General features: G+C 41.1%; 1 protein-coding gene across 1 annotated transcript in view; it reads right to left on the bottom strand.

Moving 5' to 3' along the window:
• ARHGAP18 (Rho GTPase activating protein 18) overlaps positions 1-8,120 on the bottom strand; it is a 133,979-nt gene extending 125,859 nt beyond the window's left edge. The window contains exon 1 of the mRNA XM_003255694.4: positions 7,918-8,120. Within this exon, the coding sequence (XP_003255742.1) occupies positions 7,918-8,030 (113 nt within the window). The 5' untranslated portion in view covers positions 8,031-8,120. The remainder of the gene's footprint in view (positions 1-7,917) is intronic.
• Positions 8,121-17,647: the final 9,527 nt, after the last annotated feature.

Here is a 17,647-nt window from a genome sequence, read left to right on the forward strand (position 1 = left end):
CTGTAGTTCATCCTTTTGCTAGTTACGTCCACACCCACCAAAAAAGTCCCCAGTCTCTTAGAGGTGGAAGCAAGGCAGCCTGCTCTTATGAGCCTTTTGTAAGCAGGAACTACTGTGTTGATAAGAACTTGAAATGCAGGTGTAGGGAGGAACTGGAGAACTGACTAGGAGGGCATAGCTTCCTAGCCTACAGCCTGGAGCATGTAAGCAAGTTTATTATGTATTCTATAGATGAGGAGAAAAACTAACAGTACAGTTTTCAAATTTTCATACTAAATAGGAAGGAGATGGGGCACAGAGCTTAAGAAGAACTGGGTGAAGGGAACACATCCCCCAGATCTGTGCCAGAGATAAACATTCAGCTGAACTCTGCCCCATGAGACATCACTTCTTGGTTATGAGAACAGCCTAATCAAGAACAGCTGTTTTATATAAATAACTTTTAAGGGCACAAAAGTATAACAATTATTCTTTTCTCAAATACTTTATCTCTAATGATACATTGGTACTTTTACCTGCAAGTATTCAGATAACCTAAAGTCAATTTGCTCTTTGAGGAACATGTGCAAATAACTTTTCCTAGCTCTACACTACATGATTTTCCATCTCTTTTGAGAGTAACAAACACTCTGCAACTTCATAGCTACTCAAACTGAAGCATTAAAACTATTCAAAACAGTCACCTGGGCCTAACAAGAGTTCAATACCTTTAAACACTTTTTAAGGTACGTTTTGGATATTAAATGTAGTATTTAAAATAATGTGAGCTATTTATATAACTTATCCCACTATTAGTTTTAAAATAAAGGCATTAAACTGCATATGCATTAGAAGCAAACATTCATTTCCCAAATGACTTACAAATTAATCACAACAATGCTTTCCTATACTATTTCCAAATTAATTCACCAACAGGTAACAGTCTGACTACCCTTTATCATCATCAAAAACATGTACTTTATGTCAAGCACTCATGTAAGTATGTTACATATGTTGACTCAGTCAATCCTTAAAATAACTCTTGAGTTAGGTATTATTATTCCCAGTGTGCAGAAGGAAACAAAAAAATTGAGGCCCTGAAATATTAAATAGCCCAGAGTCACAAGCTACTACATGAAAGAAGTAGGATTTCAACCCAGGCAATCTAGCTCCAAAATCTGTGTATGCAATCACTACGCCTCCTCCTGCTCACACTCATTCATTCATTCAATCTTTTAGTAACTGCCTAAAGTGAACTAAGCACTTTGCCAAGGCTTAGGTATAAAGGAACACCCCTCCCTTAAAAAAAAAAAAAGACAGGCAAAGTTCCCACCCTCAATGAACTTACATCTGAGTATATAACAAAAAAGTAAAATTCAAATTAAACTCAAAAGTTTAGTATGACAACTCTGGTTAAGTGAAATGAAGTGAAATGTCTGGGGAAATTTTAAGATACTGTACAGAAAAGGATTTAGTAATAATGTTCATCTGCATAATTTTTTAACATTCTCAAATGTTGCACATTTGATCTTCATGATTAACTTTATGAAGCGGGAAGGGCATCACTACACAATATGATTTCATAAATGAGGAAACAGATAAATGTGTTATGTCCTAAATATCTTAGCAAAGATGCCACATCCTTTATCCAGGAATCTCCCTACCCACAGACCCTGCTTTTCTAAAAAGATCCAGAACAAGCCAAATCATAAGCTGCCTGGGGATGTACTATGGCCTGTTCAAAAAGATTAACTGGACAAATCTGATCTCCTTTTAAAAATGTGAAATTAAGGCAGGGCACAGTGGCTCACGCCTATAATCCCCGCACTTTGGGAGGCCGAGGCAGGCAGATCGTGAGGTCAGGAGTTCAAGACCAGCCTGGCCAACATAGTGAAACCCCATCTTCACTAAAAATACAAAAATTAGCCAGGCATGGTAGCAGGCACCTGTAATCCCAGCTACTGGGGAGCCTGAGGCATGAGAATCGCTTGAACCCGGGAGGTGGAGGCTGCAGTGTGCCAAGATTACCCCACTGCACTCCAACCTGGGTGACACAGCAAGACTCAGTATCGGAAAAAAAAAAAAAAAACTGAGCTTCATGTCTTGCTCAACTTACGCCAGCCCCCTTATGCCCCTCTGCGAGTCCTCCCTATCTAAATTAATGATCACTTTAACATTACAAGTTTCTTAGGGCAAAAACCTTGCAACAATCTTCAGATATCCTCATTTGTCCATCTCCTACAGGCCCTAATGTCAAAAGACTCCGCTGCTCACCCCGTTTGTTACTAAAACAACTGAAACCCTGGCCCAAACCACCACAGCCTTAACCTATCGAGCAGTACCACTGCTTCTACCCTCTATAATCAATAATAACAGCCAGAGGGAACTTTTAAATGTGCTCTCTTCTTCCACTGCTCAAAACCCACTCCCTCAATGGCTTCCCATCTTACTTTCAGCAAAAACTCAAGTCCTCAAATGTTCTATAAGTTTATCAACTCCCACCTTGCTTTCTTCTTCCTCCCTCTTCCTTACCCTGACCCCTGCAGTCATACAGGGCTCTTTGCTCTCTGGGTACTTGGTTTCAGACTTACTCTATCTAGGCTTATGGCTTCTACACTCTCTACCTACTACCTACCTTAAAAGCTCTTCTTCTAATTCTTGCCCCCAGATATTTTGGGGCTCACCTGTCACCTGCTCAGGTCTTTATTTTCTCCTCCAGGCTACCCTCCCTGCACCCAGATGTTTGTCTGGTTTATTTCCCCCCATTACAACCCCAGTATTTAAACAACTGCCTGATACACAGTAAGAGAGAGCTCTTATATGTGGAATGACTGAATGAATATGCTTGCAGAACCAAGGAATGGGTGAGACATGAACAAGTCAAGAACTGAGATAAGCTTATGAAGATGATAGCCCTCTTCCATTTGGCATGCTGGGCAGTAGTAGTTCTTAAAGCAGAGGAAGGAAGCATGGAGACAGGAGTGAGTCCAGCTGCCAAAAGAGGATCCACCCACATCCTATCTTGCCATAGTCAATATTTGCAGACCTCAATGCCCATCAATACCCCCAAGAAAGGCCTGGTATAGGCAATTGTTACCAGTTCAAATCATAAATGGTGCTATGGATCAAGATGATATTTCCAAGGTCTTTCAAACTTCAAAGGCCTAAACTTTTACATTATGGTTCATTCTCAAATATGTCATTTTTTAAGCATATGGATAATGCCCAGGTTTTTTCACACATGACAAAATAATATTCAGAAAAACGCTTCTGAAACAAGGGAGAATATTCTATATCCTGCAAAACTCAATCCTTTCTTTCCTTTTCTTTACTTAGTATTAAGGAAAGTAGCAGCTAGCTACAAACCAGACACTCTTCTATGGGCTTGACAGAGGTCATCCAACTCAGCTGTCTTAATGAGGTGAGGAATATTATGAAGTTCAATTTATGGGTAGAGAGATAACTCCTCCAAGGTCACACTGCTAATGAATGAGAGAGCTGGGATGTGACCCCAGACAGGTTGGCCCCAGAACCCAGAGTTTCTGGGTTTATGTCACCCCTGTATAGTGCCTCTTGGTTCTGCCTACTCAATACCAATGGCAAGTTGGGTCAACAAGACCTTACATGATGAATGCCATACATTTATTCAGAGAAGGCATAAAAATATCTCACTCATCAGTCCATTTAGGTAGCTAAGGAATTAAAAGGCCCAATAAAAAAGGTTACTTGACATTCATATTAAAATATTAGCAAAAAATATACAAAGCAAACAACAATTTCTCTTAAAATGGGAAAGTCAAAAGAGAACAGTAAGAATAGACAAAATGCAATATTCTTTGAAAAAATTATTTTCAAAAGTAAATATTAAGCTGCTTGAAAAACACGTAAACAAAGTCTTATAAATATAGCTACTCATGAAAAGTGGTTTCCTTTGGAAACATTCAATGGCGTACAAGTCAGCCATAACAACTAATGTTAACATATTTCTTCAAATCCTCATGTTTTGAGGAGGAAACACACAAAAGAGAAACAGGATTCTACAAAGGGAGAGGCTCTAACCAGGAGTGGGAGGAATTCCTTAATCTGACATTCAATGAATGTTTTCTGATAAAGAGGGATAATGGAATGGATAAAATTTAGCTAACAAATTACTTCCAAAAATATTAATTCCCTACTATCCCAGCTTTTCAAAAGACCAAATGGTAATAAAAAAGGACTTGGAGCTGGATGCAGTGGCTCATGCCTGTAATCTCGGCACTTTGGGAGGATGAGGTGGGCAGATCATCTGAGGTCAGGAGTTCGAGACCAGCCTGGTCAACATGGTGAAACCCCGTCTCTACTAAAAATACAAAAACTAGCCAGGGGTGGTGGCACGCGCCTGTAATCCCAGCTGCTTGGGAGGGTGAAGCAGGAGAATTGCTTGAGCCTGGGAGACGGAGGTGGCAGTGAGCCCAGATCGCGCCATGGCATTCCAGCCAGGGTGACAGAGTAAGACTCTGTCTCAAAAGAAAAAAAAAAAAAGACTTGGTACGGCTAGGCTAAAAATCAAACACTTTCAGGCTGGGCGCAGTGGCTCACGCCTGTAATCCCAGCACTTTGGGAGGCCAAGGTGGGCAGATCACCTGAAGTCGGGAGTTCGAGACCAGCCTGACCAACATGAAGAAACCTCGACTCCATTAAAAAAAAATACAAAATTAGCCAGGCATGGTGGTGCATGCCTGTGGTCCCAGCTACTATGGAGGCTGAGGCAGGAGAATAGCTTGAACCTGGGAGGCAGAGGTTGTGGTGAGCCAAGATCACGCCATTGTGCTCCAGCCTGAGCAACAAGAGCAAAACTCCATCTCAAAAAAAAAAAAAAACACTTTTCAGTAAATACGCTAAATTATACACATACATACATATAAATGACATTATAAAGACATGAATTCATCTCATGAACTAAATATTGGATTAAATATTTCAAAGGACATATTATTTACAGACAAAATCTTGTGATAAGAAAAGTTATACTTCTGTGCTCTCTCCTATAACTTTTAAATGGGTAGGAGGAAATGCAGAATCTAATTTAGCTTTTATTTTTTATTTATTGATTTATTTTTGAGACAGGGTCTCAATCCCTCACCCAGGCTGGAGTGCAGTGGCGTGATCTCAGCTCACTACAATCTCTGCCCCACCAGCCTCAAGTGATCCTCCCACTTCAGCCTCCTGAGTAGCTGGGACCACAGGCATGCGCTACCATTTCTAGTTTGTTTGTGGGGTTTTTTTGTTTTTTTTTTTTTTTGTATTTTTGGTAGAGCTGTGGGGGCGGGGGTCTTTTTTTTGCCCAGGCTGGTCTCTAACTCCTGAGCTCAAGCAACCCACCCACTTCAGCTTCCCCAAAGTGCTGAGATGACGGGTGTGAGCCATCACACCCAGCCTAACGTAGCATCTTTTTAAGAGTTTTGTTTTGTTTTTACTTTTTGGAGAACTTCTTTAAATAGGCATCAACCATCAACCTTGCACCTTGGAGCAGCTTCCCAGGGCTTAAAACAACACCTGACCCACCCAGCCAAAGCCAAAGTCCAGTTCACCGCCCCCAAACCACTGTCACCATTCTTAGGTGGTCGCCACGGACACCATCCCACCTTCAAATCCTCCTTCCTTCTACCCATCCCCTCCCCCATAGCAATTACACTATCTCAATCCTTTCAGGCTAAACAGGGTGTCTCCCAAAACAACAACAAGTTTATCTGATTTGTTAGCCCTTAAGGGTAAAAGCCAGTGAAAACTAGCCCTACTCCCTCCTTCCTCCCTGCCCTCAAAACCAGGCTCCCATCTTCTCCGGTCAATATCAGGAACGATGTTGCCAGGCGCGGTGGCTCACGCTTGTAATCCCAGCACTTTGGGAGGCCGAGGCGGGCGGATCACGAGGTCAGGAGATCAAGACCACGGTGAAACCCCGTCTCTACTAAAAATACAAAAAATTAGCCGGGCGTGGTGGCGGGCGCCTGTAGTCCCAGCTACTCGGAGAGGCTGAGGCAGGAGAATGGCGTGAACCCGGGAGGCGGAGCTTGTAGTGAGCCGAGATCGTGCCACTGCACTCCAGCCTGGGCGACAGAGAGAGACTCCGTCTCAAAAAAATATATATATATATCAGGAACGATCCCTAGAACTAATTCAGTGGTGGGAAGCTGGGTCTGGTATGGGCAGGCTACATGACAGCCAGCAAAGGAGCCCACCTGGAGCTGTGGCCCCACACAGGGCACTTGCCGTGTAGGCAGCTGCCCACCCTGCCACCTTAGTGCCTCTTGGTTCTGCTTCAGCCTAGGCAGAGAATGATCTGATCCTCTCTTGTTCTCTCAGCCCACTCAGGTATGGGCCACCCACACTGCAAACACAGAATAATGATCTCCAGAACCGGAGATGCAGCCCCGACAAAGGTCTAGAACTTCAGACCTTCCAAAAACTTAACTCATCCCTGGGGTTTGAGTCCTGCATGAAAATGAGAGGTTTGGACTCACAGTCCTTAAGGTCCTTTCCATTCTCACAATCAAGATCTAAGATTCAGCTCAGGTGCTCAGGCCATCTCAACCTAAAGTCAGAGAATGTCTTGAGCTTGTATAATTTTGGCAATTTTGACTGACATGTGGAATCCAAGTTATGGTTGGGTATGGGGTTGGTGTTGCAGGCTGCTTTACTGCTTAATGATTACTAATACATTACAGAAAAATGGATGAAAACACTTCAAGATCTCTTGATTTAATGATTTAACATTAAGTCATTTAAAATGATGGAAAATGAAATGGTAACACAGCTAAGGCACAAGCAGCAAATCTGTTTTATCTTTGGAAATGAATTCATTCAATGAAATACATACTGTGGATGCTATGTGAGAAACAGTTCCGGTCAGCTGGGAGTCTAACACTGAGTATTACAGCCATTCCTTTGATTGTTCTCCCTCCCTCATATTTGGGGATTTTAAAACAAATGAAAGGCAGCATTATTTCAGCTTAAGGCACAGGCGTAAGTCACATAAGAACAAAGAAGTTTTTATTATCACATTAAGCATTGAGGAGGAAATGTGCTTACCGATAACTAATTTAGTGTTCTAGGCTATTAGGTTAGTATTTGCTTCTTGCAATCTTCTAGGCCAATATTTACTATTTATATCTTGATGGAGGTAAAAACGTTCAGCTGGTGAGAAGGTCATTAAGAAGAGAAAGAAAAAAAAAGCCCTTGGAAAACGGAACAAAGTACACAGATAGCGAGAAAGGTACCCTTTGCGCCTCAGTGGTCTATAGAACATTTGCCCTCTCTGCCTATAAAGTGATTTAACATTAACCACATTTCACTCCAGCAGCAGAGTGCTATCTCCTGACAAAAACTCCTTTTTGAAAGCCTGGGGGAAAAAAAAAAAACACATACACAAAAGAATGTGAAACATATTGCCACAGGCCAGTGTCTTGGGCTTTTTGCCTAAGAGGTTTGCTTTCAGCAAAGAGAGGGGGAAAAAAAACACTCTAACAACAACAGCTTGTACAGTACAGTGAACAGCCTCCCTGCTTTTTGGCAGACTTTCCCAGCGAACAGTTCCAGTGGCAGTGCCTTGAGCCCATTCAAGAATTCCATTTCATAGGAAAGGAAGTGTTTCAGATAGACTTATTTGATCTTTCAGCATGTGCAAATGCACCTGCTAAATAGCTAGTCTGACAGCCCATATAGCCCTCTCCCCAGTTCCTTCTTCTCCGTCTTCACCAGTAATCATATGGGTTATTTCAGACTTGGACTAGGTGAGATGAAAAGTACATAAAAATCACCCCAAACGTTGCTACTGCTGCTGCATGAGCCTAGGCTCGACGTGCAGATGGAATTCCCTTCTCCCCACGCCAACTTCCCTGTCACTTTTTTCCTGGAGCAGGTAAGAGGGTTTTGTTTTGTTTTCAGCTTCCAAAGGCTTACCTCGAGGTGGCTTCCTCCCCTCCCTTTGCATGGCTGTCCCCCACGGCCTGGTCCTTGCCGCTGGGGTGGTAGGCTGTTAGCACCACTCCCTGGGAACTGGAGAGCCAGCTCATGGTGAGAAAAGGGACATAATTTCTGCGATCCTGACACAGAGAAGGGGAAAGAAGTTCCTGTCTCGCCTGGCAACTCGCTCATTAGCATTGGCCAGCTCCTCCCCGCAGGCTGGCGATTCACACGGGGAGGGGCGGGGTCTGTCCAGGGAAGGGCTTCCTGCCTCTCCAATTAGAAGCTGCAACTCACAGCATTGTTTAAACTCTGGGCAATTGCACTCTGGGCGGCTTTGGTTAAAGGAGGCGAAGGGTGGAAGCGACGGGTTGCACCCACCCCCAAGTGAGTCTGATCAGATTAAACTACCAGAACGTATATTCAACTCATCACTGTAACTACAAGCCGTCTTAGGAAACCATGAGTTACTACCAAGGCTTTTTTTTTTCCCTCCCCAATTCCTCTTTCTATCTTATAATTTCTACTACTTAATGTAACATGAGTAAAGGCATTTCTTAACCCCTTCATGTTCAGCGTTAAAATTAGCCATAGTAAAAAACAACGAACCCGCAGCAAAATTCTGCAATCCAGACGACGAGAAAGGCTTGATCCTTGTGTCCGGTTAAAAATGCCCTCATAAAAATTGTATGTCCTGGAATGTCGTCTTCTTTCACATAAAGCCAATCTCAAATATATGTCTTGTTTTATCAAAATATTTTTCAGTACCAACAAGGGATAGACCTACCAGTGCTCTGTTAAGTGTTACTGCTGAGAACAAAAGCATTTGTTGAGCACCTACTATATGCCGAGCTCTGATGGAGGGGGGTTTCACATGTATTATCTCATTCCCTTCAATTCTCTCTCTCTCACACACACACACACACACACACACACACACACACACGTCCTACAAGATAGGTATCACTATCATCTGTGTTATACATAATACAAGGAAAGTAAGGCTGAGGGACGAGTTAAGTAACTTCACTAAGATAACACAGTTGCTAGTGCCAGAAGCTGGCTTTAAACAGAATTCTAGCCTACATTCCTTTTATTTTTCACCAGTACGCTGTTCTTTGTTTTGCAGATTAAGAAACAAGATCGAAATTATCATAAACACAAAAGACAGCTCTGTTCTTTCTCCCCATCCCCCCTCCAAAAAAAAAAATCACTTTTTTGGTTTGTTTTTGAATCAGGGTCTCACTCTGTCACCCAGGCTGGAGTACAGCGGTGATTGTAACTCACTGCAGCCTCAACCTCCCAGGCTCAAGAAATCCTCCAGCCTCAGCCTCCCCAATAGCTAAGACCACAGGCATGCACTACCACGCCCAGCTAATTTTTTTATGCTTTATGGAGAGGGAGGGTCTCACTGTGTTGCCCAGGCTGGTCTTGAACTCCTGGTCTCAAGCAATCCTCTTGGCTCAGGCTCCCAAAGTATTGAAATTACAGGCATGAGCTACCACGCCCAGTTTCTACTCTCTTTGACATACCCAGTAGTCTGAAGGTTTTTTTAGATTTTTATGATTCATCCAACTATCTAGAATTCCCCTTGAACAAGTTTTCAATTCCATCATTACATAAACTTATTGCTTATACCTTATCATTATTTAAAACAGTCATGAAAAATAATTTGTTCCTCCTTACATACTCTAGAAGTATCTGAAATTTATTTTTGAACCCTCTTTCTCATAATTTACAAAAGTCTTCCTTAAAAGGAATTTATATCTTCCTCCCTCCCCGCTGCACAATTGCTCAACCTTCCCATTTCCACTTCCACAGGACTTTACTTGCTGTCTCCTTTTTATCCCCATGACCTCAACCACCTCTGGATCCTATAATGCAGTCTTAGCTCCAATCTTACAACAGCCCTTTTAGCTCATCTCCTTGTCACCTCCTTTAAATTGCTTTGACATTATGATCACACCCCTGCATAGCCCTCATGATCCCTCTCCTTGCTTAAAAACCTTCATTGGCTCCCTATTGCTAACAGAGCAGTTCCAGGCTTTTGGGCAGATCACTGGATATTTCTGCTACCTTATTCATACAAGTCTTTCCATCCGCTAGACACAATCTTTTCAGGTCCCACTATGATTCCTTTCTCTTCATCTGACAGCTAACTTAAATTTTGTACCTACTGAGCCTTCAGTAAACACTGAATGGAGGAAAACCTGAATGAAATGAAAGTATCCTTTAAAACTCTACTAAATTTTTTTTTTTTTGAGACAGAGTTTCGCTCTTGTTGCCCAGGCTGGAGTGCAATGGCGTGATCTCGGCACACCACAATCTCCACCTCCCGGGTTCAAGCGATTCTCCTGCCTCAGCCTCCCGAGTAGCTAGGATTACAGGCATGTGCCATGACGCCAGCTAATTTTGTATTTTTAGTAGAGACTGGGTTTCTCCATGTTGGTCAGGCTGGTCTTGAACTCCCGAACTCAGGTGATCAGTCCACCTCGGTCTCCCAAAGTGCTGGGATTACAGGCATGAGCCACCGCGCCCGGCCAACTCTGCTAAATTTTTATATTAAAATTGGTAATGTTAGATAAGCGGTTCCCATGCACATACCAGTGCTAACCTATGAGGAAATGTTCACCAGTTCAGTCAAAACAAAAACTATAGAGAGAGGGAGGCAAAAATTAAAGTAAATTAGAATATATGTGTTTTGTCCTTTTTTTTTTTTTTTTTTTTTGAGACGGAGTCTTGCTCTGTCGCTCAGGCTGGAGTGCAGTGGCGCAATCTCGGCTCACTGCAAGCTCCGCCTCCCGGGTTCACGCCATTCTCCTGCCTCAGCCTCTCCGAGTAGCTGGGACTACAGGCTCCCGCCACCACGCCCGGCTAATTTTTTGTATTTTCAGTAGAGACGGGGTTTCACCGTGGTCTTGATCTCCTGACCTCGTGATCCGCCCGCCTCGGCCTCCCAAAGTGCTGGGATTACAAGCGTGAGCCACCGCGCCCGGCCGTGTTTTGTCTTTTTAATGTCCTTACATGGAAAAAATGTTAATACCCAGCTCATCCACCCCTCCTTTTTTATGTAGCTACTCTGAAATGCAAACATATGGGAATCACTATCTTATACAATTATTGATGGTAATCACTACATTATCTTTTGGAAAAATTCTTTTCTGTTTCCTCCGCACCCTTTTTCTCCCCCCTTACTTCCCTCTACCTCCCTTTTTATTATCTTCTTTTTTCTAGTTTTCCTTCTTCCTTTGCTATGTCTTTAGCCTGTCAATGTCATCCATGCCCATTGGCAGCCATGGGCACTGCATCTCTCATGTGACAGTTTGCAATGAAGATTTTGTCCAGTTATAGCCAAAAATTATTTAGTTATATTTTTGCCTAATTATGGTCTTTTCACTTGTTTAATAACAAATCACAATGTACAGGTTGAAATGTAATTATTTTACAATGTCAAAATAATATTTGGGTTTGCAATAACCACCGTTTTTAATTTCTGTGAGACAGAAAACCAAATGTGATACAAATTGATTTACATAGCTTAGTACATAAAATCTGAATCCTTCTAATTTAGCTCTCAAATACCTGAAAATCCTCTGAGCTTTTTCTCCTTTCCTCCCACCAAGCCCTGTTGCTACTGGTCGAAGGTTATTGCCTATCACAGGCAGAGAGCTGGTAGGACTGTGGCCTGGTGTTCACAGCCTCAGATACATGCTCAAGTAGATTAAAAACGGTTTTCAGAATTTTCCCATGTAATCAAAGAAGCAAACCTAACTACCAGTATGGTCTCTTAAAAAAGCTGTTCTTTGGGAGGCCAAGGTAGGTGGATCACCTGAGGTCAGGAGTTCAGGACCAGCCTGGCCAACATGGTGAAACCCCGTCTCTACTAAAAAATACAAAAATTAGCCGGGCGGCGTGGTGGTGGGCACCTGTAGTCCCAGCTACTCAGGAGGCTGAGACAGGAGAATTGCTTGAACCCAGGAGGCGGAGGTTGCAGTGAGCTGAGATCATACCACTGCACTCCAGCCTGGGCAACCAAGCGAGCCTCCGTCTCAAAAGAAAAAAAAAAAAAAAAAAGACAAAAACAAAAAAAAACCTGTTCTTATTTCACACTGTAAACTGTGCTAAGGTTTAGCTCATGTCCATCCCTTATACCATTATCACTCTTTTCCAGAGACAAATATTATGAAAAAAACAAAACACTTTTTTACTCCTTTCCGCAACCATTTTAAACACACACTGAGAACCTCATGACCTTGAAGATGTTAATATTCCCAGCTATTGAGTGCGTGCCAAACACTTTCCTGTTATGAAACATCTTACAAAGTAATTAACAACATCAAGACAGTTTAAACATTCATTTCATTCATTCTGTTTAAATGAGGTGTACTAGATGACACAGGAAAGGAAAAGGAAGCGGTAATTTATGTACCCAAACAGGTTGTTAAAAATAGGGTGAAGATGGTACTGCAGTCTCTGACAATTTGACACCCATGTTCAAAAACAATGAAAAAATTTTTCTTCAGTTCAGTGCTAGTGGTAACAAAGAGTTTATTAGCTGGTTTTTATATGTTGATTTAGGAGCCTATTTAGTATTAGAAGGAATTGTATTAGAAGAGTGCCATGCAATGGAATCAGCATATAATTTATCAAATTTTTCCTCAATTGGTCTAGTTCTCTTAAAAAAAAAAAAGAATTAACAAAGGAGAATATGTACACACAATCTCTATATGATGACGAAAATCTACATAGGGACAAAAGCCATGTGAAAATGACCTTCCAAATGGTAAAATTAAACCTAATTTTCAATATTATAACAAGAACTTGAATAAATTAATCAACTGTGAAGTTAAAGTTTTACATAGGTGATAAAGGCTAGACATATGAAGTAGGATTGACTAATGAAGAGGAAGAGTTCTTAACATCCCTTACCTCATGTTTTATCAGGACCTCGTAGGAATAGTTCTCGTCAGCTTACAAAGTTAGCTACCTCTGTGCTAGGGTACTATGACTGAAAATTATTCCATATACAGAATCTCAAACTATTTCCTTGGGAATTACACTCATTGTTATTAATTCTGCCTCTGGAACAACAAGAAATAACCCTTTTCCCTTTCTCTGGACAGCTCTAAAAATGTCTACATTATTCTCAAAGTTATTTTCTTAACTGCTCCTCCTCCTGGGAGAAAACACTAGCCATGCTTGGGATAATTTGTAACTGCTATTTCCAGAGACTAATTTAGGCTTTTGGGCAATCATTTAGAAAAGGATGTTTCTTACAAATAGTTTATTACCAGTAAATAACAATAGCTAATATTGAGTCCTTAATCTTCGCTAGACATGGTATACATGGTCTATCATTTAATCATCACAATCACCAGCAGGGATAGAAACTGGAATTATGCTCACTTTAGAGATGAGGAATATGAGGTCATCCTGTTAGTAGGTGGCAGAACCAGGACACGTAAACCTGGGTTTATGTGACCTTGGAGCCTGAGCTCTTACGCATTATAAAGGTTACAGCAGTCCTAGAATTGACATCATTTTATTTCTGAAAAGAATCATATGAATAACAAAGTTAAATAATCTACAGCAAACCTAAGATCCTTAATCAAATGGAATATTGATATAAATACAATGCTATGGAGATTTACACTCAATTCTTTTCTGGTACTTTGAAACTTGTTTTTTATGTCAAATTATTGGGGTAGTGTGGCATAATATATATACTAGTCTAAAAGGTCATCATTGTGCCATCATATCTAAAATTGTTTCCACTGATAGAAGTGAAAAAACATACTCTGATCACTATGATTATGAATTTTTTTTTTCTTAAAAAAGCAGATTAGATGTGCGGAATCCAAAGCTTATAGAACTTGTTAGCTATGGAGCCTTGGATGAGGCCTTATGCAAGAGCCAGACTCTGAAGATTCAATCTCATTTAACTTCATGAGCAATCTGCCCTTCATATCAAAACTAGCCTAAGCTGGAAATTATCCAAGAAAAAGTGCCATGACCCTAAATTTTCTTTTGGTTTTCTCTTCATTGACAACTAGAATGGAGACACACATGTTGCAAACACTTGCAACTGGAAGGATGAAGTATATTCTAGAAGCTAATACATACTGGAAAAGTAGAATTTTGTTTATGAATATAAGGTTCAATTTTAAAAGTCTACAATTGTATCAATATTAGATTTGCCAAATACAAAAATCCTTGTCCTACAGTGGATTACAAATGATGATTATCCCCTTGTTATGTAAAAGCAGCCACTGTGAGTGGGAAAGAATGGTGAAACTGCAGATCTAAGGAAAGGGATGAGTTGATTTATGGCTTGGAGAAAAAGAAAAATGGAAGCCATGTTTCTTTTCTTTTTTTGTTTTTTTGAGACAGAGTCTCGCTCTGTTGCCCAGGCTGGAGTGCAGTGGTGCAGTCTCGGCTCACTGCAACCTCTGCCTCCCAGGTTCAAGTGATGCTCCTGCCTCAGCCTCCCAAGTAGCTGGGACTACAGGCATGTGCCATCACCCCCAGCTAATTTTGTATTTTTAGTAGAGACGGGGTTTCGCTGTGTTGGCCAGGCTGGTCTCAAACTCCTGACCTCAGGTGATCCGGCTGACTCGGCCTCCCAAAGTGCTGGGATTACAGGCGTGAGCCACCGTGCCTGGCCTTTTTTATTAATGGTGGTTATCCACTCCAAAATGAAGGCAGTTCTTCTAATGTTTTAAAGTAGTCCCTGGAGTATTCTATTTTTTTTTTTAACAAAATACTTGATAAAACTGCACAAATGTCATTAAATAATAATTTCTATATTCTGAGCCCATTGGGGAATTTTCAGTCCTAGAAATGTCATCAAAAATGGTGAAGCTTTCTGCTTCCCTTCTTGAAGGTAGAGGGGAAGAAATGGTGAAGCAAAGTTTTTCTGGAAAAAAGGAATCCTAGTACCCTACTTACAAATGGAGAATCTTAAATATAGTGTACTTGGTTTTCTAGTGAAGAGATTAGATTCACATATCATGGATTATTGCCCTCTACAAGTGTACAAATTAGTAGTAAGAACAACTATTTTAGGGCCATGTAAGTTATAAGTGTCATCAGAACTTGGGCCTTAATTACTAACATCTTAAAATGGAGTATTAAGAAACAATAGAAAAATATTAGTATTCTCTTTTATGACAAAGCTTCATTAGTTTTCTAGAGTATATCTAGATATATGTGACTGTATTTCACGGAAAAGTTTTAGTTTTTAAGAGAAAAGGAAAATACACCCTCATGATAATTTCAAAGAGGAATTTAATGGGCATGGGAGGTGGCTTATTTAACAGTAATTTTTTTCTGGTCAATTGAATGATTAAATCTTTTCATTCTTAAAGATTCAGAACATGCAGAGTTGTTTTGCACAAGCAGCCACTGTGTCAGCAGAGATTGGAAACAAATACTGGCCAAAATTTTTTTAATGCCACAATTGAATGCTGGCACAGAACGGCACAACTTCTTAATGTCTCTGCAAGCAAAAACCTCCAGAAAGTGAATATAACTTTTTTTCAAATTTGCTTTTACTCAGATAAATGGGAGAGTAACAATTCTTGGCTTCCTGACATGACTTCAGTTCAGGGCTTTGGGAAGATTCTAGATGAGTCAGCCTTGATCTGTGTCTAGCAGCGCAAGTTACACAAATTCTTTTTTTTTGGACACAGGGTCTCACCCTTGTCACCAAGCTGGAGTGCAGTGGTACAGTCAAAGCTGATTGTAGGGCCGGGCGCGGTGGCTCACGCTTGTAATCCCAGCACTTTGGGAGGCCGAGGCGGGCGGATCACGAGGTCAGGAGATTGAGACCACGGTGAAACCCCGTCTCTACTAAAAATACAAAAAAATTAGCCGGGCGTGGTGGCGGGCACCTGTAGTCCCAGCTACTCGGAGAGGCTGAGGCAGGAGAATGGCGTGAACCCGGGAGGCAGAGCTTGCAGTGAGCTGAGATTGCGCCACTGCACTCCAGCCTGGGCGACAGAGCGAGACTCCGTCTCAAAAAAAAAAAAAAAAAAAAAAAAAAAGCTGATTGTAACCTTGAACTCCTGGACTCAAGTGATCCTCCCACCTCGGCCTCCTGAATAGCTGGGACTGCAGACATGTGCCACCACGCCCATCTAATTTTTATTTTTTTAAAGACAGGGACTCGCCCGTTTCTCAGGCTGGTCTTGAACTCTTTATTTATTATTTATTTATATCAAGTGATCCTCCTGCCTCAGCCTGAGTAGCTAGTATTTCAGGCAGAAGCAATCATGCCTAGCAGGTTATTTTCCTCTGCTACTATAGACCTCTGGGAACCAAGGTTTTCAGGAATTATTGTTAGCAAAATGAAATCAAAATAAATTATATATTTAAAAAATATATAGCCAGGTGTAGTGGCTCACTCTTGTAATCCCAGCACTTTGGGAGGCCAAGGCAGGAGGATTGTTTGAGCTCAGGAGTTTGAGACCAGTCTGGACAACATAGACCTTGTCTCTACAAAAAAAAAAAAAAAAAAAAAAAAAAATATATATATATATATATATATATATAAAATGTTAGCCAGGCAAGGTGGCGTGCACCTGTAGTCCCAGCTATTCAGGAGGCTGAGGAGAAAATATCCCTTGAGCCCAGGCGGTCAAGCTGCAGTGAGCCATGATTAAGTCACTGCATTCCAGCCTGGGTGACAGAGCAAGATCCTGTCTCAAAAACTAAAACTAAATAAATATGTGTGTGTGTGTGTATGTATATGTATATATGTGTATATATATGTATATAAGTGTGTATATATATTCACACATTATTTTGTGGAAAAATAGAATTTTATTAAAATTTGGGGAAGAATTTATCTTGTCTCTCTTTTTTTTTTTTTTTTTTTTTGAGACAGAGTCTCGCTCTGTCGCCCAGGTTGGAGTGCAGTGGCGCAATCTCGGCTCGCTGCAAGCTCCGCCTCCCGGGTTCACGCCATTCTCCTGCCTCAGCCTCTCCGAGTAGCTGGGACTACAGGCGCCCGCCACCACGCCCGGCTAATTTTTTTGTATTTTCAGTAGAGACGGGATTTCACCGTGGTCTCGATCTCCCGACCTCGTGATCCGCCCGCCTCGGCCTCCCAAAGTGCTGAGATTACAAGCCTGAGCCACCACGCCCGGCCCCTTGTCTCTTATATGATCATTATGACCATTGGGGATTTTTATTTCCAGAAATAACCATTATTTTTTTTCATACAAGTGAGCTATAGGTAAACAAATTTTATACTGTATCCCCTCAATTTTAAGAAACAGATTTGAACATATTCAAAATTAGTATGTACCTTAAAATCATTCAGATTATTTGATATGGTGGCAAGACTTATTTCCCAAAAATCAACTAACTTGACTCATCTTACAATTAACAGAAAGCTAAAATGAAGAAATAATGTACTCTGTTTCTGGCAAGTTTTGGTATAATTTACTTACCTACGTCATTGGGTATAAAGTATTTGCTTCATTGATTATATATTCTTTATGCAAAAATAAATTTCTAGTAAAATAAGTAAATCACATCCAAAATTTTGAGTATCATTTATTGTATTTTTTTTTGGAGCAAAGATCCATAATTTTCAACTGATTCCGTGCCTTCAGAAAAAACTATCACTGTGTAGATATTACTGTAAAGGCTTTACACCCAAATGCCCCATACCTTACTCTAATTGAGAAAGATCTCTTTATATAATATCCTAGCACCAAAA

This window comes from Nomascus leucogenys, chromosome 3 (genome assembly GCF_006542625.1).
Source record: "Nomascus leucogenys isolate Asia chromosome 3, Asia_NLE_v1, whole genome shotgun sequence".
Classification (NCBI taxonomy): Eukaryota; Metazoa; Chordata; class Mammalia; order Primates; family Hylobatidae; genus Nomascus; species Nomascus leucogenys.